This window comes from Ascaphus truei, chromosome 22 (genome assembly GCF_040206685.1).
Source record: "Ascaphus truei isolate aAscTru1 chromosome 22, aAscTru1.hap1, whole genome shotgun sequence".
NCBI lineage: Eukaryota > Metazoa > Chordata > Amphibia > Anura > Ascaphidae > Ascaphus > Ascaphus truei.
The window spans coordinates 15,314,192-15,336,892 of NC_134504.1; the positions used below are offsets into that span (position 1 = coordinate 15,314,192).

The 22,701-nt window shown below is 54.0% G+C and overlaps 1 protein-coding gene and 1 long non-coding RNA gene across 3 annotated transcripts; both read left to right on the forward strand.

Moving 5' to 3' along the window:
* Positions 1-2,004: 2,004 nt before the first annotated feature.
* LOC142472876 (uncharacterized) lies at positions 2,005-13,795 on the forward strand. The gene is made up of 3 exons (XR_012789877.1): positions 2,005-2,667; positions 6,306-6,566; positions 13,679-13,795. It is a non-coding gene; the product is annotated as an uncharacterized LOC142472876 (long non-coding RNA).
* Positions 13,796-16,140: 2,345 nt separating this feature from the next.
* Positions 16,141-21,481, forward strand: BTBD17 (BTB domain containing 17). 2 transcript variants are annotated; one of them, XM_075580073.1, is made up of 3 exons: positions 16,141-16,375; positions 19,062-19,338; positions 19,720-21,481. In XM_075580073.1, the coding sequence occupies exons 1-3, from the start codon at positions 16,291-16,293 to the stop codon at positions 20,798-20,800; spliced, it is 1,443 nt and encodes a 480-aa protein (XP_075436188.1). In that variant the 5' UTR covers positions 16,141-16,290; the 3' UTR covers positions 20,801-21,481. The 2 variants fall into 2 exon arrangements, with proteins under 2 accessions (XP_075436188.1, XP_075436187.1); XM_075580072.1 differs by having other exon boundaries at positions 16,163-16,375; positions 19,059-19,338; positions 19,720-21,479.
* Positions 21,482-22,701: the final 1,220 nt, after the last annotated feature.

Sequence of the window (22,701 nt, forward strand, 5' to 3'; positions counted from 1 at the left end):
ATTGAAGCCTTATTCTTGCCTCTCGGGATCGCTTCATTTCTTGCCGTCTCCTCATTCTCGTTTTCTCATCAGATATTTCCAACTACAATCTTCACAAGTTTGTCATCATGGTTTGTTGACGCGTCTCCGGGCGTGTCGAGCGCGCCGCGTCGATTTTTTCGGTACTAGTTGAAATTCTCTGTATTTATTTTTGAATGTTTTTTTTGTCTTTTTAATTAGTTTTTTTCTTTTTCTTTCCGTCTTCGCGTTCCGAAGTGATCTGAAGCGACGATCACTCCTCGTGTCAAAACGTTTAAGGACCACGCGGGCCTTCAATCACGCGTGTGTTGTGAGTTACGACAGGGGGGCTCAACTCCAGTCCTCAAGTTCCCCCCCAAACTGGTCACATTTTCAGGATATCCACAGGTGGCTCAATCAGAGGCTCAGTCTGATTGAGCCACCGGTGCTGAAGCAGGGACTGAAGCTGGGAAACCCTGAAACCCTGACCTATTGGGGAGGGCTTGAGGACAGGAGTTGAGCCCCCCTGAGTTAGGATATAGTCAGTTTCATTCCTGTCCCCATTGGATCCCATGTCCATTGCCTATTTGAATTCTTCTCGAAGAATGAAGCCATGATCTAGAAGCTTTCACATTCGGCAAATTCTACCAATCTGTCCCCACGTTCATTCCTGTTACCGTAACCAAAGTAGAAAATAGAGAAAAAAAATACTACTTTGGGTTTCTTCGACGGGTATGCACGCAGGGATGAAATTCAATGCTTCAATCAACAGAAGCGGTCCGTGAGAACAGCGGTTGTGTCCTCACTTTGGCCTATGGAAGTTTCATTAACTGTTCTCATACTCAGACCTAGAGTTGCTGGTTTTTATATGACCCCGTATGCTGCCCTATATTATTGCGGGGCTTCGGTTGGTTGCTATTCCAGCAACTTTATATTTGGTCTTGAATTGCAGTTCTACATACGGACTTCATCCTGATTCTTGAGGGATTTAAATATCATGTCCTTGAATACGACTTAACCAAATATTTCCGGTAGCACCACCTGGAGATTCATTGCTCCTAAATATATACTGTTATCGTAACCATACTTACCAAATGACGCTTCGTCTTTCTGATGGACACCACTCCTTGCATTCAGATCTCCCATAACGGCCTTGAGATGACAATACCATTTGTTGTTAAGTTGGTTGATTTCATGGTAGAAGTCTTTACCTTCATTGTCTGAATGACTTGATGTTGGAGCAGACACTTGGATTATCTGAAGCCTGTATCTCTTTGTCAACTGAATGACGATTCTGGCTGCTCATTCTGATGAGCTTTCACACTCCACTATGGTGTTTCTCCATCACTTGTTAACGATGAAGTCTTCTCCACTGATTCTTCCATTATCAGTACCTCTGTAATAGAATAGGTATCCAAAAGTACCAATTGGAGCACTCGCCATAGCCAGTAAGAAAATGGCCATCGTATAATTCTCAGCGAGACCAACGTGTCAGGTCTGCGAAGAGTGAAATAAATCGAACTGAACTAGAAGAAGTTGAGGACTATGTCTACCTTGATCGTCAAATAACAATGGATGGGAACTTTCTGAATGAAATCCATAGGTGAATGAAGATGGGATGGAGAGCATTTGGAAGAAACAAGACAATATTTCAAGGGAACATTCCGCGGTGCCTCAAGAGGGAAGTGTCCCACCCGTGTATCCTGCCCGTGCTCACATATGGAGGGGAACTTGGACCCTAAATGCAAAGATAATTCAGAACCTCAGACAACACAAAGAAGTATAGAGAGGTGCATGCTGGGTATTACCGGAAGAGATCGGGAAAAGAATGACTGGGTTCAAAACCAAACAAAAGTCTGTGACATCATCACAAAAGTGAAGACATTAAAATGGCGGTGGGCTGGACACATGGCAATAAGAAGTGACCATCGTTGGACAAAGATGGAACACAACTGATGTCCTGGAACAGGATTATATGTTTTCTCTGCTCTCAGGCCGCCAGCACTCCCCAGTGTAAGTTGCCCCATTGTTGTGACTTTTGTAACTTCTTTCCCTCCCTGTTTTGCCTGTTGCATAGCAACTACTGCACAGACCCATGTTGGTTCTCCCAGCAACCCCTGTTGTATGGTGAGTTCTGACTATATCCTGTTCGTACAGACTAGCGCACTTCCTTTTGGATCCAGCAGTCTGTGAGTACACACCTCTTACTGCCGCTTCCATACAGGGCATTATTAATTTACCTCTCCCCCACATATACCACTCACCCACCGTTCCCCTCATTTGTTGTTATTGTTTGTTTTACAATAAAAGAACAGAAAGAAAGAAGGACTCAGTGTGCATCTAAAGTGAGTGAGTAAACCTGCCCGACCCTACCTCTTTATTACAAGGGTCTGGAGGGCCAGAACAACTGGATTCCAAAAGAGATTAAAAGACCAAAACAATGAGTAAAAATAAGATGGGAGGATGAGACGAGGAGATGTGTTGAAGTGACGTGGAGAAGAGAGGCTGTGACCGCAGTACCTGGGAGATCACTGGGGAGGCTTCATCCAGCAGTGGGGAGACACGGGCTGCCCGGCGATCTCAGCGATCTCAATATTCCCCGCTGTCAGCTGCGTCCTCTGGTTGCAGCATGGAGTCGAGAGGTAGTGACCGTTGGCCTCCGTTGACTAGGTAAGCACACTCAGACATGCCTCGTTCCCCCTACGCGTTTCGTAGGATATCTTCTGTCATGGAACAAGAGTCATGTTTCTGTTTGACCCCCCTTGCAGCTTCTACTTGTCAGCTCTTTGGTTTCAGCTGCATGTATTTGCTCTACACACACACACACTGTGCCTGTGTGATATACTGTATTACTATTGTAGAGGGAGAAAGGGGGTAGCCCGGTATTAAAGGGGTTGCACCGCATTTGGCCACCCCTGACCCCACCTGGGAGACAAGGGGTTAACTGGGCTGAGGTCCAGAAATGTGAGTTAACCCCTGTTAGAACCTGTAAATGTGTATTTCCCTGTTTCCCCTGTGTTATTGTAACATCAGTATACAGACAAGAAACAAAACAAACAATAAACAAATAAGTCCTTGGCGCACTATCTGGTATATAACCTGACAGCAAATGAAGTCCAAATGTCCTTGATGATAAGGATATTAAATCCGAAATCCAATCACACTCGAGGTCCTTAGAGGTAGTTGAATCAGATCTGTGATGGTATAGAAAACAAAACAACCATTGCGCAGTACTTCTGGTCAAACATCAACTCCCCCACCGTTGCCAGCTACTTACTTAAAAATAGATTTAAAAGGGCCTCAAAAGGTATCTTTGACTTCTTTCCCTGTTGTCTGATCTCAGCTCAGTTGCCAGGCGAGATGCCGCCTCTGCTCAGATATAAGCCTCTCACCAGCACAACACCGGAAAGTAAGGAAATATAGAGGCCAATGAAAGAAGCTCTTGGAGCGCGGCGGTTGGCGCGGGTGCCGTCGGACTCTGCGGCAGACCCGGTGGCTAGGCAGAGATTGGGGCGATAAGCAGGGAGTGCTCCGGATGCTCCGAAATGGACCCGGCTTGCGGGGGCTGCCAGCTTGGGACTGACACCGGCACCAATACTTTTCACCTGCCCTTAATTACAAGACACTCACAGAGAAGCACTCTCTCACAACACCATCACTTCCACAAGTGCCTGTATATACTGCTCCTTTCCTAATAAAGTGAAGAAAATATTACAGGTCTTGGTGTGCTTTGGAAAGGGGGCTGAGTTGAAGCTATCTGGGTCCATTCATACCCTAGACATGACCCTGGGCCCAGAATATCTTCCCACTTCCTCAGCGGTAATGAACGAATCTAAATATATATATTTGTATGTTCTGTGATCTGCTGCCGTCCTCTTTGTAGTTTGGCTTTTGGGCGTACGTTTGCAGAGCTCGTAAACACATTTAAATGATTACAAATAATAGACAAGATGTTACATTGGCGAGTGCTTCAATGTTACTGCAACTCCAATAAATTCTTAGCGAACTATATTAATTATTTATTATTAATCATCCATTGATGACCTGCTCGCCTCCTGCTCAGGGCACGTCACACACAGTTGAGCCATCAGTTACAGACACTAGAGGTGGTATTTGCTAAGGTCAAACAGAGCAGCTTGTTCATCCCTCATACATATTATAACCCAGGGGTCCTGAACGGACTGAAAAGGCATTAGATCCTACTAAAAACTCTTCACATAGTCCATGAATCCCTTCTGTCCTGCTTCCTTAGAACATATTGCAGGTCTAGGATAGCCTCTTGGTTCTAGACTAACTGATGCAGCCCCGTTCTGTGTATACCTTTAGGAAACAGGTTTGGAGGTACTAGAACTTAAAATACCTCTTTTATAAAATAATTCTAATTTTAATAACGGAGACTCAGCTGAAGTCTATGAGGCCTGGAATGCTGATTTAGGGGCAAGGCGGCCTTCCAGTTAGCAAGATGGGCTTCTTGTGGGCGAGACGGCCTTCCAGTGTTCGGGCAGGGTTCCAGGGGGCGAGATAGGGTTCCAGTGGGCGAGGAAGTGTTCCAGTGGGTGAGGCAGGGTTCCAGTGAGCAGGGTTCTAGTGGGCGAGGCAGGGTTCTAGTGCGTGAGGCAGGGTTCCAGTGCGTGAGGCAGGGTTCCAGTGCATGAAGCCAGGTTCCAGTAAGTGAAGAAGTGTTCCAGTGGGTGGGGCAGGGTTCCAGTGAGTGAAGAAGTGTTCCAATGGGTGAGGCAGGGTTCCAGTGGGTGAGGAAATGTTACAGTGAGCGAGGCCGGGTTCCAGTGGGCAAGGCAGGGTTCTAGTGGGTGAGGAAGTGTTCCAGTGGGTGAGGCAGGGTTCCAGTGGGCGAGGCAGGGTTCCAATGGGTGAGGCAGGGTTCCAGTGGGTGAGGCAGGGTTCCAGTGGGTGAGGCAGGGTTCCAGTGGGTGAGGCAGGGTTCCAGTGAGGCAGGGTTCTAGTGGCGAGGCAGGGTTCTAGTGGGCGAGGCAGGGTTCCAGTGGGCGAGGCAGGGTTCTAGTTGGTGAGGAAGTGTTCCAGTGGGTGAGGCAGGGTTCCAGTGGGCGAGGTAGGGTTCCAATGGGTGAGGCAGGGTTCCAGTGGGTGAGGAAATGTTCCAGTGGGCGAGGCCGGGTTCCAGTGGGCGAGGCAGGGTTCTAGTGGGTGAGGAAGTGTTCCAGTGGGTGAGGCAGGGTTCCAGTGGGCGAGGCAGGGTTCCAGTGGGCGAGGCAGGGTTCCAGTGGGTGAGGCAAGGTTCCAATGGGTGAGGCAGGGTTCCAGTGGGTGAGGAAGTGTTCCAGTGGATGAGGCAGGGTTCCAGTGGGTGAGGCAGGGTTCCAGTGGGTGAGGCAGGGTTCCAGTGGGTGAGGCAGTGTTCAGTGGGTGAGGCAGTGTTCAGTGGGTGAGGCAGTGTTCAGTGGGCGAGGCAGGGTTCCAGTGCGTGAGGCAGGGTTCTAGTGCGCGAGGCAGGGTTCTAGTGCGCGAGGCAGGGTTCTAGTGCGCGAGGCAGGGTTCTAGTGCGTGCGGCAGGGTTCTAGTGCGTGCGGCAGGGTTCTAGTGCGTGCGGCAGGGTTCTAGTGCGTGAGGCAGGGTTCCAGTGCGTGCGGCAGGGTTCCAGTGGGTGAGGCAGGGTTCCAGTGGGTGAGGCAGTGTTCAGTGGGTGAGGCAGTGTTCAGTGGGTGAGGCAGTGTTCAGTGGGCGAGGCAGGGTTCCAGTGCGTGAGGCAGGGTTCTAGTGCGTGAGGCAGGGTTCTAGTGCGCGAGGCAGGGTTCTAGTGCGTGAGGCAGGGTTCTAGTGCGTGCGGCAGGGTTCTAGTGCGTGCGGCAGGGTTCTAGTGCGTGCGGCAGGGTTCTAGTGCGTGCGGCAGGGTTCCAGTGCGTGCGGCAGGGTTCCAGTGGGTGAGGCAGTGTTCAGTGGGCGAGGCAGGGTTCCAGTGCGTGAGGCAGGGTTCCAGTGGGCGAGGCAGGGTTCCAGTGGGTGAGGCAGGGTTCCAGTGGGTGAGGCAGTGTTCAGTGGGTGAGGCAGGGTTCCAGTGCGTGAGGCAGGGTTCCAGTGCGTGAGGCAGGGTTCTAGTGCGCGAGGCAGGGTACCAGTGCGTGAGGCAGGGTTCCAGTGCGTGAGGCAGGGTTCCAGTGCGTGAGGCAGGGTACCAGTGCGTGAGGCAGGGTTCCAGTGCGTGAGGCAGGGTTCCAGTGCGTGAGGCAGGGTTCAGTGGGCGAGACGGCCTTCCACTGGGTAAGACAGACGACCTTTCAGAGGGTGAGATGATCTTTCCATGAAATGTTAACTCCATATTTTTCCCACAGGACACGATAGTAGTTGGGCTATCAGTATGTCACCTCTTTCATACCACGAGGCTAAAAACACCTACAAGAACATTATCCAGCACCGCAGTATATGGTGGTTTCTTCCCCTCATAGACAACTGGCGCTCTCTAGTGGACATGTGGTGCAATGTCATTATCGGAGCAAAACAGTCGCACAGTAACTCTCTCGGGACAGGTGGCTAAAGGAACAGGCATAGGGTCACAGAGCCAGAGGGAGGTGCGGCCAGGGTGTGTATAGCAGGTTAGTCATGTGTGTATATGTGTGTTTGTGTGTATATGTTTATGTGTATGTGTATATATATATAGCTGTGTGAACAGCGATGCATCAGCTTAAATGGGCTCCATGTGAATGGATATTCCAGGCAAAAAGTGACACATTGTGTGCTCATTTGCATGTAATTTCCCAGAATCCCTTGCTGCAGTGGAAGCACTGTATGCTGGGTGATAATGGGTGAAAGGCAGGGGTGCAGACCTGTCTAAGACATGTGAACACAAATGATATTCTTTATTGGCTACTAGCTGAGAGACCCGGCGTTGCCCGTGAGTTAAATTTCCCGCTAGGAAAAAGGGGGGGGGGAGGGGAGGGGGGGGACAGTGGACAGGAGGTGGGGTGGACAGGAGGGGGGGGGGGGACAGTGGACAGAAGGGGGGGGACAGTGGACAGGAGGGGGGGGAGAGTGGACAGGAGGGGGGGACAGTGGACAGGAGGGGGGGGGAGAGTGGACAGGAGGGGGGGTGACAGTGGACAGGAGGGGGGGTGACAGTGGACAGGAGGGGGGGGGACAGTGGACAGGAGGGGGGGACAGTGGACAGGAGGGGGGGAGAGTGGACAGGAGGGGGGAGAGTGGACAGGAGGGGGGGAGAGTGGACAGGAGGGGGGGAGAGTGGACAGGAGGGGGGGGAGAGTGGACAGGAGGGGGGGAGAGTGGACAGGAGGGGGAGGTGAGAGTGGACAGGAGGGGGGGTGACAGTGGACAGGAGGGGGGGGTGACAGTGGACAGGAGGGGGGGTGACAGTGGACAGGAGGGGGGGTGACAGTGGACAGGAGAGGGGGGAGAGTGGACAAGAGGGGGGGGAGAGTGGACAGGAGGGGGGGGAGAGTGGACAGGAGGGGGGTGACAGTGGACAGGAGGGGGGGTGACAGTGGACTGGAGGGGGTGACAGTGGACAGGAGGGGGGGTGACAGTGGACTGGAGGGGGTGACAGTGGACTGGAGGGGGGGACAGTGGACTGGAGGGGGGGACAGTGGTCAGGAGGGGGGGACAGTGGACTGGAGGGGGGGCAGTGGACAGGAGGGGGGGGACAGTGGACAGGAGGGGGGGACAGTGGACAGGAGGGGGGGGACAGTGGACAGGAGGGGGGGACAGTGGACAGGAGGGGGGGACAGTGGACAGGAGGGGGGACAGTGGACAGGGGGGGGGGACAGTGGACAGGAGGGGGGGGCAGTGGACAGGAGGGGGGGACAGTGGACAGGAGGGGGGGGCAGTGGACAGGAGGGGGGGACAGTGGACAGGAGGGGGGACAGTGGACAGGAGGGGGGGGCAGTGGACAGGAGGGGGGGCCAGTGGACAGGAGGGGGGGGACAGTGGACAGGAGGAGTGGGGGGACAGTGGACAGGAGGAGGGGGGGGACAGTGGACAGGAGGAGGGGGGGGGGACAGGGGACAGGAGGGGGGAACAGTGGACAGGAGGGGGACGGGACAGTGGACAGGAGGGGGGGGGGCGGGACAGTGGACAGGAAGGGGGGGCGGGACAGTGGACAGGAGGGGGGGCGGGACAGGGGACAGGAGGGGGGCGGGACAGTGGACAGGAGGGGGGGGACAGTGGACAGGAGGGGGGGACAGTGGACAGGAGGGGGGGACAGTGGACAGGAGGGGGGGACAGTGGACAGGAGGGGGGGACAGTGGACAGGAGGGTGGGGTGACAGTGGACAGGAGGGGGACGGACAGTGGACAGGAGTGTGGGGTGACAGTGGACAGGAGGGGGACGGACAGTGGACAGGAGGGGACGGACAGTGGACAGGAGGGGGGGACAGTGGACAGGAGGGGGGGACAGTGGACAGGAGGGTGGGGTGACAGTGGACAGGAGGGGGACGGACAGTGGACAGGAGGGTGGGGTGACAGTGGACAGGAGGGTGGGGTGACAGTGGACAGGAGGGTGGGGTGACAGTGGACAGGAGGGTGGGGTGACAGTGGACAGGAGGGGGGGTGACAGTGGACAGGAGGGGGGTGATAGTGGACAGGAGGGGGGACAGTGGACAGGAGGGGAGGGACAGTGGACAGGAGGGGGGGCAGTGGACAGGAGGGGGGGACAGTGGACAGAAGGGGGGGACAGTGGACAGGAGGGGGGACAGTGGACAGGAGGGGGGGACAGTGGACAGGAGGGGGGGACAGTGGACAGGAGGGGGGGACAGTGGACAGGAGGGGGGGAGAGTGGACAGGAGGGGGGGAGAGTGGACAGGAGGGGGGAGAGTGGACAGGAGGGCAGGGAGAGTGGACAGGAGGGGGGTGACAGTGGACAGGAGGGTGGGGGGACAGTGGACAGGAAGGGGGGGCAGTGGACAGGAGGGGGGGGCAGTGGACAGGAGGGGGTGCAGTGGACTGGAGGGGGGGGACAGTGGACAGAAGGGGGGGAGAGTGGACAGGAGGGGGGAGAGTGGACAGGAGGGGGGGGAGAGTGGAGAGGAGGGGGGGAGAGTGGACAGGAGGGGAGGGAGAGTGGACAGGAGGGGGGTGACAGTGGACAGGAGGGGGGTGACAGTGGACAGGAGGGGGGTGACAGTGGACAGGAGGGGGGGGAGAGTGGACACGCGTGTGTGCGTGTGTGCGTGTGTGCGTGTGGGACACTGTGTGTGTGTGTGCGTGTGTGCGTGCGTACAGGGGAAACCCTGAGGAAGGACCAATTTTGGAGGACCGAAACGTTGGGTTTCTTGATGTACCACTATTTTCACCAATACACTTTGTGAAGTTTTCTACAATTGAGTGCTGTCTCTTGCTTTACCAGACCTCGGAACGGTAACGTATGTCTATATTATCCATATGGGACAAGCACTTACAGCCTATCGGCACCTATGGATTCTATTTGAATATATATATATTACAGGGACACGCTCTATACATTGGTGATTATAAGTTCTTGCTGGAAGCCTGGCACTCCAGCTGGCACGGTGTCTTACCCTGGCAGTGTAGGGGTTACACGGTGATGCTGGGAGCAGCTGCCTCGCCCCTGGGTGCTGTGCGGCTGTAGCTGGCACCCTGACAGCCTCCGATCCATGAGAGGCAGGGACGCCTGGGTGAGCAGCGCCCGCTCTGAGGTCAGAGGGGTGCTGAAGTTAACCCCTTCACAGCTGATGTGTGTTTGGGTGGAGATGTATATAAATATATATATATACACGTGTAGTTGTCCACTTGTGTCTCAGTATGTAACATATACCATGCGTGTACATACATGTGTGTAGGGCAGTCCTCTCTGGGACGCTGCTGGCCCCTGTTCTCTGCCATTAGCCCAGTTCACGTACCGATGCCTTGATGAGATTTTCACGCCCTGCTGGGTCGCAGAATCGATGGCAGCGCAAAGCTCGCCGGCGCTGTGACATTCCCGGGGGCGGCGGGGACATGTGACATCGCTGTATGGGGGTTACCGAGCCCCTCCGCACGGCGGGCGGGTTATTCGGGGCTGACCCTGACTCTGTCTCCCATCTGCTCACATCTCCCACGGGCACCAAGCCCATCTGTGTGCCCGAGACGTCACTGCAACTAGGTTTTCATTCAGCACTACAGGAGTTAGGCTACCATCAGCACATTGCACCTCACTGCTGCCCCTTTGTCCCAGCGAGTGCAGCACATTGCACCTCACTGCTGCTCCTCTGTCCCAGCGAGAGCAGCACATTGCACCTCACTGCTGCTCCTCTGTCCCAGCGAGTGCAGCACATTGCACCCCACTGCTGCCCCTCTGTCCCAGCGAGAGCAGCACATTGCACCTCACTGCTGCCCCTCTGTCCCAGCGAGAGCAGCACATTGCACCCCACTGCTGCCCCTTTGTCCCAGCGAGAGCAGCACATTGCACCTCACTGCTGCCCCTTTGTCCCAGCGAGAGCAGCACATTGCACCTCACTGCTGCCCCTCTGTCCCAGCGAGAGCAGCACATTGCACCCCACTGCTGCCCCTTTGTCCCAGCGAGTGCAGCACATTGCACCCCACTGCTGCTCCTCTGTCCCAGCGAGAGCAGCACATTGCACCTCACTGCTGCCCCTCTGTCCCAGCGAGAGCAGCACATTGCACCTCACTGCTGCCCCTCTGTCCCAGCGAGAGCAGCACATTGCACCCCACTGCTGCTCCTCTGTCCCAGCGAGAGCAGCACATTGCACCCCACTGCTGCTCCTCTGTCCCAGCGAGAGCAGCACATTGCACCCCACTGCTGCCCCTCTGTCCCAGCGAGAGCAGCACATTGCACCTCACTGCTGCTCCTCTGTCCCAGCGAGTGCAGCACATTGCACCTCACTGCTGCCCCTCTGTCCCAGCGAGTGCAGCACATTGCACCTCACTGCTGCCCCTTTGTCCCAGCGAGTGCAGCACATTGCACCCCACTGCTGCCCCTTTGTCCCAGCGAGAGCAGCACATTGCACCCCACTGCTGCCCCTTTGTCCCAGCGAGAGCAGCACATTGCACCTCACTGCTGCTCCTCTGTCCCAGCGAGAGCAGCACATTGCACCTCACTGCTGCTCCTCTGTCCCAGCGAGTGCAGCACATTGCACCCCACTGCTGCCCCTCTGTCCCAGCGAGAGCAGCACATTGCACCTCACTGCTGCCCCTCTGTCCCAGCGAGAGCAGCACATTGCACCCCACTGCTGCCCCTTTGTCCCAGCGAGAGCAGCACATTGCACCTCACTGCTGCCCCTTTGTCCCAGCGAGAGCAGCACATTGCACCTCACTGCTGCCCCTCTGTCCCAGCGAGAGCAGCACATTGCACCCCACTGCTGCCCCTTTGTCCCAGCGAGTGCAGCACATTGCACCCCACTGCTGCTCCTCTGTCCCAGCGAGAGCAGCACATTGCACCTCACTGCTGCCCCTCTGTCCCAGCGAGAGCAGCACATTGCACCTCACTGCTGCCCCTCTGTCCCAGCGAGAGCAGCACATTGCACCCCACTGCTGCTCCTCTGTCCCAGCGAGAGCAGCACATTGCACCCCACTGCTGCTCCTCTGTCCCAGCGAGAGCAGCACATTGCACCCCACTGCTGCCCCTCTGTCCCAGCGAGAGCAGCACATTGCACCTCACTGCTGCTCCTCTGTCCCAGCGAGTGCAGCACATTGCACCTCACTGCTGCCCCTCTGTCCCAGCGAGTGCAGCACATTGCACCTCACTGCTGCCCCTTTGTCCCAGCGAGTGCAGCACATTGCACCCCACTGCTGCCCCTTTGTCCCAGCGAGAGCAGCACATTGCACCCCACTGCTGCCCCTTTGTCCCAGCGAGAGCAGCACATTGCACCCCACTGCTGCCCCTCTGTCCCAGCGAGAGCAGCACATTGCACCCCACTGCTGCTCCTCTGTCCCAGCGAGAGCAGCACATTGCACCTCACTGCTGCTCCTCTGTCCCAGCGAGAGCAGCACATTGCACCCCACTGCTGCCCCTCTGTCCCAGCGAGAGCAGCACATTGCACCCCACTGCTGCCCCTCTGTCCCAGCGAGAGCAGCACATTGCACCCCACTGCTGCTCCTCTGTCCCAGCGAGAGCAGCACATTGCACCCCACTGCTGCCCCTCTGTCCCAGCGAGAGCAGCACATTGCACCTCACTGCTGCTCCTCTGTCCCAGCGAGAGCAGCACATTGCACCCCACTGCTGCCCCTCTGTCCCAGCGAGAGCAGCACATTGCACCCCACTGCTGCCCCTTTGTCCCAGCGAGAGCAGCACATTGCACCCCACTGCTGCTCCTCTGTCCCAGCGAGAGCAGCACATTGCACCCCACTGCTGCCCCTCTGTCCCAGCGAGAGCAGCACATTGCACCCCACTGCTGCTCCTCTGTCCCAGCGAGAGCAGCACATTGCACCCCACTGCTGCCCCTCTGTCCCAGCGAGTGCAGCACATTGCACCTCACTGCTGCCCCTCTGTCCCAGCGAGTGCAGCACATTGCACCCCACTGCTGCCCCTCTGTCCCAGCGAGTGCAGCACATTGCACCCCACTGCTGCCCCTTTGTCCCAGCGAGAGCAGCACATTGCACCTCACTGCTGCTCCTCTGTCCCAGCGAGAGCAGCACATTGCACCCCACTGCTGCTCCTCTGTCCCAGCGAGAGCAGCACATTGCACCTCACTGCTGCTCCTCTGTCCCAGCGAGTGCAGCACATTGCACCTCACTGCTGCCCCTCTGTCCCAGCGAGAGCAGCACATTGCACCTCACTGCTGCCCCTCTGTCCCAGCGAGAGCAGCACATTGCACCTCACTGCTGCCCCTTAGTCCCAGCGAGAGCAGCACATTGCACCCCACTGCTGCTCCTCTGTCCCAGCGAGAGCAGCACATTGCACCCCACTGCTGCCCCTCTGTCCCAGCGAGAGCAGCACATTGCACCTCACTGCTGCCCCTCTGTCCCAGCGAGAGCAGCACATTGCACCTCACTGCTGCCCCTTTGTCCCAGCGAGTGCAGCACATTGCACCCCACTGCTGCCCCTTTGTCCCAGCGAGAGCAGCACATTGCACCCCACTGCTGCTCCTCTGTCCCAGCGAGAGCAGCACATTGCACCCCACTGCTGCCCCTCTGTCCCAGCGAGAGCAGCACATTGCACCCCACTGCTGCCCCTCTGTCCCAGCGAGAGCAGCACATTGCACCTCACTGCTGCCCCTCTGTCCCAGCGAGAGCAGCACATTGCACCCCACTGCTGCCCCTCTGTCCCAGCGAGAGCAGCACATTGCACCTCACTGCTGCCCCTCTGTCCCAGCGAGTGCAGCACATTGCACCCCACTGCTGCCCCTTTGTCCCAGCGAGAGCAGCACATTGCACCTCACTGCTGCCCCTCTGTCCCAGCGAGAGCAGCACATTGCACCCCACTGCTGCCCCTCTGTCCCAGCGAAAGCAGCACATTGCACCTCACTGCTGCCCCTCTGTCCCAGCGAGAGCAGCACATTGCACCTCACTGCTGCTCCTTTGGCATGACGCATTTAAATAGTTTTTCAGATTACACCCCCATTATTTGTATGTTATTCTATCACCCGGCATCTTATGAAAACCCCATTATATGTCAGCCAAGAAGGGGTTAATACGTGTCTCCTATATATATATATATATATATACCTATATACCTCCTTTTCATACACGCATGTTAGCGTGTTCTGCTTTCTGCTGCCGTTCTAACCTTTCCTTCACAGGTATCTGCGTGTATTCATCGGCCTGCCGCAGACCGCAGCTTACCGCAAGCCCCGCTGTTCCCACGGATAGAGGGCGCGCTTTACGTCGTCGACGGATCGATTCATCTGATATCATTTGTAAGGAGAACTGAAAAAAATACAGCCCACGTTTTGCCGACACCGGTGTTCTGCCGCGAGACTTCTGTGTCAGAGTGACGGCTGCCGGGACATAGAGCCGGGTCAGACCTGAATCTGGGGCTATTTTGGTATTAGATCGTCAGCTCTGCAGCTGAGTCAATCCTTGCACACACTCAGACAGCAGAATGAGACGTGGTTATTTTGTAGCAGTCAATATTATTTTTAGTAAAACGGTGGCGCGTGGGTTAAGGTTTTAGGAATAATTACCGTATGTGCAAGAACAGGAGGGATGTTAATCATAGTATTTCTTTTCTGAGATAGCGCTGACACTGTACGCAGCGCTGTACATAGAATTGTGCATATTTCTGATCACTTTCTTGCTCCTCGTTACAAATAGAATTGTGAATTTAGTTAAAGCTGCAACACTACACTCCCCCTTTTCTTATTTGTATATTTAACGCGTGCGACAATGTATCACCCTACATTCTTGCCTCAACTGGCAATTGTTTGGTGCTCCTGTTAGAAATCTGTACAAATCCTGATTGCGTGCCTAACATAATGGCCGCCTTTCAGTTTCAATCACTCCTTCAGTCAGTGTAACTCAGCAGCTACAATGTATCCTTATATTACTAATGTAACATTATCTATTGTTACAATTTGCAGCTGAAACTGCTGGGAACATTGGCAACAAATGATCCCAAACAGGAAAGTGTTGCAAAGATCTTGCACTGCTGGGGAGGTGGCTAAAACCTGCTATAGAACGCAAAGGAAGCTCAGTTTAGTAAAAACTCACTAACGTTTAAAGTGTTATCGTCCTTCCTTACCAGTTTAAAGTGAGAACTGATTAAAGGCTGCAAATTAATTTTCTGTTTCCGACTGTCTTAATCCTATCAAAAGGATGGTCGCCTCCCCGGCTCTGATTTAAATAATTAAAGTTATTAAGTTATTAAATAAGTTATTACTTATTACTGCACTGATGCCTCATGTTGGAGAAAGATCTTCCAACCTTAGGAATAATTTCTTGGGCCTTATATAAGGTGGGGACACAGGGAACCTTTTTTGTTTTTTTAATGTAATCTGTGATGCAACTCCTGGGTTTTTATATCATGAAATAATAGGGGACACGGTCTGTCCAGTTCATCTGCACACTTTGTTTTTTGTGCTGCTCCAGTGGTTTCGAACCTTTTTTTTTGGTTAAGGAATCCCAAGTGAAATTCTGAGGAACCCCAACCCTCTCTAATAGCGCGTCTGAGATCAGATGCAGTGTTAGAAACCCCAACCCTCTCTAATAGCGCATCTGTGATCAGATACATTGTAAGGAACCTCAACCCTCTCTAATAGTGTGTCTGAGATCAGATACATTGTAAGGAACCCCAACCCTCTCTAGTAGCGCGCCTGTGATCAGATACATTGTAAGGAACCCCAACCCTCTCTAATAGCACGTCTGAGATCAGATGCATTGGAAGGAGCCCCAACCCTCTCTAATAGCGTGTCTGAGAACAGATGCATTGTAAGGAACCCCAACCCTCTCTAATAGCGCGTCGGAGATCAGATGCATTGGAAGGAACCCCAACCCTCTCTAATAGCGTGTCTGAGATCAGATACATTGTAAGGAACCCCAACCCTCTCTAGTAGCGCGCCTGTGATCAGATACATTGTAAGGAACCCCAACCCTCTCTAATAGCGCGTCTGAGATCAGATGCATTGTAGGGAACCCCAACCCTCCCCAATAGCGCGTCTGTGCTCAGATGCATTGTAAGGAACCCCAACCCTCTCTAATAGCGCGTCTGACATCAGATGCACTGTAAATTCTTCTGTATTCGATACAATTTTCAAATGCCCAGAAAATGACAGGGACCCCTTTAGGGACGCCCGGGGGAACCCAAGGGTTCCTAGGAACCCTGGTTAGAAAAACACTGTGCTACACACTCAAAGACGTGCTGGTTCCAGTTGTAACGTCTTCTTTTGACATCCTAACACCCTTGTTTTGCTTGGATTTTGATCCGGGGGCTTCTCTTTACCTCCTGAACAGAAATGTAGAGAATTGGAATAAAAGGATATTAGCCATTACATTAACACCTTCTGTGCCAGGAACGCACAGAGCAAGAATACAACAGGTTTGTGTTTCTGTCGGGTGTTTTGCACTAATCACACAGCATCAGATGCTGCCTCCAATGCCTGGACTTTGGAATTTTTTTTAACTCTTTGTCTGCTGACTTGCATAGCGGGCCCCTCCAGGGTTAAATAAGAAGATCTAAGGGGATTTATGCATCCTTTGTTCTGCGCCTCTAAGACGGGAGGCGCAGAAAAGTCTCAGCTGGCTCCCAGTGAGTTGCAACGTTTGTGCTTCCTCCTACCCCCAAACTCTGGTCTCCGTGGCAACGTCGGATGCACCAATCACTGCGGAGCGTCCAGCCCGGGAGGACCAGTGTCCTATATAAAGGGGAGGAGAGAGACGCCTTCCCTGTGCCCGCTGTTCAGGGAAGGTGGCAGAGATGGAAAGGGGACAGCGACATTGGCACAGCAGGGCAGCGAGGTGGCTGGCATCGTTAGCCCTGCTGTGGGCGTTGGTGGAGGCAGGTAAGATGTCACAGGTGTTGGGAGAAAGGGGGGCAGAACCTTGGGGAGGGGTGCATTTAGGGGTAACCCCTTTGCTGCCTGTAGGGCATCATTGAACATCTCTCTGCTGCCCAATTAGGTCTCTCTTAGTCTCCAAGGGGCTACAAAAATAACAAAAAAACAGCATTTTTCTGAAATCCCATAAAAAGCAACAATGGTGTTTAATGCAGCGACGCATCATATTGTTAGAGTGTAAGCTCTCCGGGGCAGGGATTTCCTTTCCTATTGTCTGATTTTGCTGCGCTTATTGTATTAGTATAATTCCCTGTGCTGTATTCTTTGTGAAGCGCTGAGTACACTTTGGGCGCTATATAAAGACATACAAATACAATATAGTAGCCTCTGTGTGCAGGATGGGGCTGGGTTAACAGACGTGTTAGGAACGTTTTTCGCTTGGACACAGTGTGTACAGGACGGTCCCCATACAGACTGACCCCTGCAGCGCTGGGTCAGGACACACTCAGTGACATATGGGACGCCCCACTCATTCTAACATCGTTCCAGGACCAAGGTTTATTTATTAATCTTCTTGCTTAAAATGAATGACCTCTTTCTATTCAGTCATTAACCACTGACCATTGTTCTACGCAGGGCAGTGTCCGAAAGGTCGCTTATTGGGGTCATTGTCTTTCTTACACCCAAATCTCCACCCCCCCCCCCCCTTCCAAGTGAATATTTGTCTCCTTTTCACCATTTGAGAAAGTAATACGTTTGATTCTTTTCACTGACTCCAGTGAAATGTTCGCTGGTGAGATCATTAGTTGTTGCTCTGCACTTTTATCTATTTTTTTTATAGTTACAGAGTAGATGAGGTTGAAAAAAGACGTACGTCCATCAAGTTCAACCTATGCTAAATTTAGACAGCAGATACTTTATCCTATATCTATACTTACTTATTAATCCAGAGGAAGGCAAACAAAAAAACCCCAGTGTCATATCATCCAATGCTATCTCATAAGAGGAAAAATAAATTCCTTCTTGACTCCAAGAATTGGCAATCGGATTATTCCCTGGCTCACCATCCTTCCCATGTTTACTTATTTGGTATATTTGCCGCATAATCACAAAAGAGGAACCATTTCAAGGGACATCTCACCTGTAGATTCTAGGGCCGGCAAACAGTCTTATCATGGATGAGATTAGTTAAAGGTTGTAAAAACCTTCCAGAGAATTTCTATGGCAACTTGGAAAAGTTTCTTATATATATATATATATATAGATATATATATACTTAGAAATGACCTACACTCGCCTTATTTTATTAACACTTCTATTTCCTACATGTAACCCAGTAAACATGACACTGCTATAACTGCACTTTGAACGACAGCGTGGCAGGCCTCTCTGGCAGTGAAAGGGTTAAGATAAAATTGTTTGCCAAACCTTTTCTTGGGAGGGGGGGGGGGGATGAGAGAGAGAAGGGGGAAAACAGTATAAGAGTTTGTTTGTTTCCCTCCTGGGAAAAGATCCTAAAACCTTCTTTGTGCTGAAGCCCAGATGACTTCTAAAGCCAAACTGAGCCTGAGCAGAACAAGGCAATCTGGGGACCCCCCGTTCCTAATAACACCCCCCCCCCCCCATATCACTGCCAGGACATTCAGCTGCGGAGGAAACGTTCAATGAGACCAGTTCGTGGGCTGGGAAACTCCTTTATTCTGCCACGGGATGTGAATGAGCCTTTGGAAGAGAGGGGTCCCGGGGTGGGGGGTCCCGGGGTGGGGGGTCGGTGTGTGAAATAATGTTCCCACATCAAAATAATTCACAATATTCAGTGCTAATGCCCTGGGAACGTGTGCAGAACAAAGCAACAGATCCCAACGGAGACAGCCTCTCACGCCTCCTAATACACAGGGAGACGTACCTCTCACCCCTACTAATACACAGACAGCAGGGATACGTACCTCTCACCCACTCCTAATACACAGACAGCAGGGACACGTACCTCTCATCTCCTAATTCACAGTCATCAGGGACACGTACCTCTCACCCTCTCCTAATACACAGACATGAGGGACACATACCTCACCCCCCATAATACACAGACATGAGGGACACATACCTCACCTCCTAATACACAGACATGAGGGACACATACCTCTCCCTCTTCCCAATACACAGACATCAGGGATACGTACCTCTCACCCACTCCTAATACACAGACATCAGGGACATGTACCTCTCACCCACTCCTAATACACAGACAGCAGGGACACGTACCTCTCACCCACTCCTAATACACAGGCAGCAGGGACACGTACCTCTCACCCACTCCTAATACACAGGCACCAGGGACACGTACCTCACTCCTAATACACAGACATGAGGGACACATACCTCACCCCCCATAATACACAGACATGAGGGACACTTACCTCTCACCCCTTCTAATACACAGACATGAGGGACACTTACCTCACCTCCTAATACACAGACATGTGGGACACATACCTCACCTCCTAATACACAGACATGAGGGACACTTACCTCACCTCCTAATACAGACATGAGGGACACATACCTCACCTCCTAATACACAGACATAAGCGACACATACCTCACCTCCTAATACACAGGCTTGAGGAACACATGCCTTACCTCCTAATACACAGGGACACGTACCTCTCACCGTCTCCTCCTCCCACAGCAGCTCACAAATCAGACCTGGGCAGCGACGCCTCCTCCGCCCTCATCAACCACTCCTCGCTGCTCCTCCACCGCCTGCAAGGCCTGCTGCAGAACGGCAACTCCAGCGACGCCACGCTGAGGGTCCGCACCGCCAACTCGGACGAGGTGAAGGTCATCCACGCCCACCAGCTGCTCCTCGCCCTGCAGAGCGACGTCTTCGAGGGGCTCCTGCTGAACCGCAGCGTGGTGACCCTGCAGGAGGCCGCCGACTGCGCCGCGCTCTTCGACAAATTCATCAGGTACAAGACGAGAGAGCGCGGCGTAATAATACAAGCCATCGGTCAGGCGCATGTCTGGCCCATAGAGCTTACAATCTAATTTTGGCTGCTAATGCACAGGGGGGGGGGGGGAAAGTTACTTGGTGAAGTCAACAGCGGGAATCGAACCTGGCTTCCTCGCCATTAATTCTTCTGTGGCGGTCGTTCCTTATCTCCGCCTGGTGTGTTAGTGATAGTGTGCTCAGTGCTGTACTAAATGGTGTGAAGAAATAAGTTGCAGGACAGGATTACGTAATGTCAGCGCGGAGGGATGTGTCCCAGATATGTTCCCTGGGCTGCAGAGCTTAACATCTATTCCTAATGCCTGCCCTCAAGAGCTCACACTCCGTCTTTCTCCTGCAGGTATTTTTACTGCGGGGAGATCTCGGTCCATTTGAACCAGGCCGTGACCCTGCATCGCCTGGCCAGCAAGTACCACGTCTCGGCCCTGCAGAGAGGCGTGGCCGAGTACATGAAAACCCACCTGGCCAGCGAGTCCACGCAGGGCCACGTGGTAGGCTGGTACCACTATGCCATGAGGGTGGCCGACAAGAGCCTGCAGGAGAGCTGCCTGCAGTACCTGGCGTGGAACCTGTCCACGGTTATGGGCAGCAGCGAGTGGGTGACGGTGAGCGACGACCTCATGGTGTCCCTCCTCCAGCGCTCCGACCTGGTGCTGCAGTGCGAGCTGGAACTGTTCAGCGCCGTGGAGGAGTGGGTCAGCAAGAACAACCCGGACGTGCCGGTCATCGAAAAGGTGCTCCGGTCCATCAGGTATGCCATGATCTCCCCCAGCCAGCTCTTCCAGATCCAGAAGGAGTCGGCGGTGCTGGCATCTTACCACCGCTCCGTGGAGGACCTGCTCTTCCAAGCCTACCAGTTCCACTCCACCTCCCCGTTGCATTTCGCCAAGTACTTCGATGTCAACTGCAGCATGTTCGTCCCCCGGAACTATCTCTCGTCCTCCTGGGGGTCCCAGTGGATCATCAACAACCCGGCCAGGGATGACCGGAGCCTCAGCTTCCAGACCCAGCTGGGCCCCAGCAACCACGACTCCAGCAAGAAAGTGACGTGGAACGCGATCTTCTCCCCGCGCTGGCTTCCCGTCAGCCTCCGGCCCGCCTACTCGGAGTCGGCGTCCGGCGGCGCGCAGACCAACCGGCTGGAAGACGGGAAGCCGCGGCTGGTGGTGTCCTCGGCCATGAGCGGCCTGGACTTTGCCGGGGTGACCTTCCAGAAGACCGTGCTGGTCGGGGTCAGGAGGCAGCAGGGGAAGGTGTTCGTGAAGCACGTCTACACCGTCCACCAGAGCACGGACGAGGCCACCGGCTTCCTGGCCCACGCCGACCTTCAGAAGCGCACGTCGGAGTATCTGATCGACAACTCCCTGCACCTCCATATTGTCATCAAACCCATGTACCACTCGCTGATCAAGGGCAAGTGAGGCAGGGGGAGGGTAGTAGGCACCGGCTACCAGATCCCTACATCAGTGCCGAGTATTCCCTGCATTGCTAGAGTAACCAGAGAGAGCAGCGATGCCTTACCCTTTCAGTGCCCAGGGGGAGGTATTTTAGTTACCCCACCGTGCCACGCATTGCCGGCACTGATAGGGGTAAAACTGGGAAAGTAGCTGCTGCAATTGTGCCATCTGAGCTATACAAGTCCCTTAAGAAGATGCACATGATCTGGGCGGCTCCATTTGGCAGCCAAGAGCTGCTTCTGTTTTTTTTTTTAATCTCCTCCTTTGCTGCAGAGGTGAGAAATGCCTTGTAGGACCCTCCAGCACTGAGGGGGTTAAATGCTCCGCTTGTCCTATAGGCACGGTCCCCTCTCACCTCCAGCTCAGCACTTATTTTGGACTGGGTGAGTTGGGGGGGGGGTGGGGGAGGGGGCGTTGCAGAACGTTAAGGGATTGACTCCGATCCATCCCCCACCCCCCACCCACCCAATAAAAAAAAATGACCAGGCGGAGATTGACCAAGATCATTTTATTCCAATCAATTTATATCAAAAGACGGCGGACAACAAATCAGATCAGTATCAGGGCTACAAAGTTCAGACGGAGACCAGCGCCCCGACACTGACGTCTGGTAAAAATAAAGATGGAAGAGCCCGTGTCAGCGGTGGGCAACTCTTCAAGGGCCACCGACAGGTCACGTTCCCAGGATTATCCCTGCTTCAGCACAGGTGGCTCAATCAGTGGCTCAGTCGAAGACTGAGCCACTGATTGAGCCACCTGTGCTGAAGCAGGGATAATCCTGAGAACGTGACCTGTTGGTGGCCCTTGAGGACAGGTCACGTTCCCAGGATTATCCCTGCTTCAGCACAGGTGGCTCGATCAGTGGCTCAGTCGAAGCCACTGACTCAGCCACCTGTGCTGAAGCAGGGATAATCCTGGGAACGTGACCTGTCGGTGGCCCTTGAGGACTGGAGCTGTCCGCCCCTGACCTGGTTCTTTCCGTGGCGGGCTGTAAAAGTGCTTCGTGTCTCAGCACTGCCCGTGTCAGCTGCTGGTGGACAAAACGTGGCCTAACACGGGGTCGCGAAGAAAGCGCGCCTCTGCCTGTGTTGGCGTTGGTGCCGAGCGCGTCGACGGCTCCCCAGCATCTCGAGGGTTAAGCTATGGAAAAGGCACCATTTTTAAATACTATCTCTGCGTAACGAGGAACAAGCTTCCCTTAAAATATGCCATTGGCCCAACCGGCGGGAGCTGCACCAAATGGAAAGCGCTTAGACATGTAACACCTTTGCCGTCTCCCCCCCGCATTACAGTGCGTCCCCTAAATACGCCCCCTCCTGGCTTGCAGAAATTCCCACCCTGCTACCCCATAGCAGGAGCGCTTCACTAGTTATAATACCCTAGAGAAGTCGGCGACGGGAGATTTGTTTTGCATTTCTACTGTTTAGTGCTGGGTCAGAGTAACATAGCAATAAACTATTACATTGCATAGTAACAAAGTTATATATACCCAGCGCGGGAGTCTGTATACCCAGCGCGGGAGTCTGTATACCCAGCGCGGGAGTCTGTATACCCAGCGCGGGAGTCTGCATACCCAGCGCGGGAGTCTGCATACCCAGCGCGGGAGTCTGCATACCCAGCGCGGGAGTCTGCATACCCAGCGCGGGAGTCTGCATACCCGGCGCGGGAGTCTGTATACCCAGCGCGGGAGTCTGCATACCCGGCGCGGGAGTCTGCATACCCGGCGCGGGAGTCTGCATACCCGGCGCGGGAGTCTGTATACCCGGCGCGGGAGTCTGCATACCCAGCGCGGGAGTCTGCATACCCAGCGCGGGAGTCTGTATACCCAGCGCGGGAGTCTGTATACCCAGCGCGGGAGTCTGCAT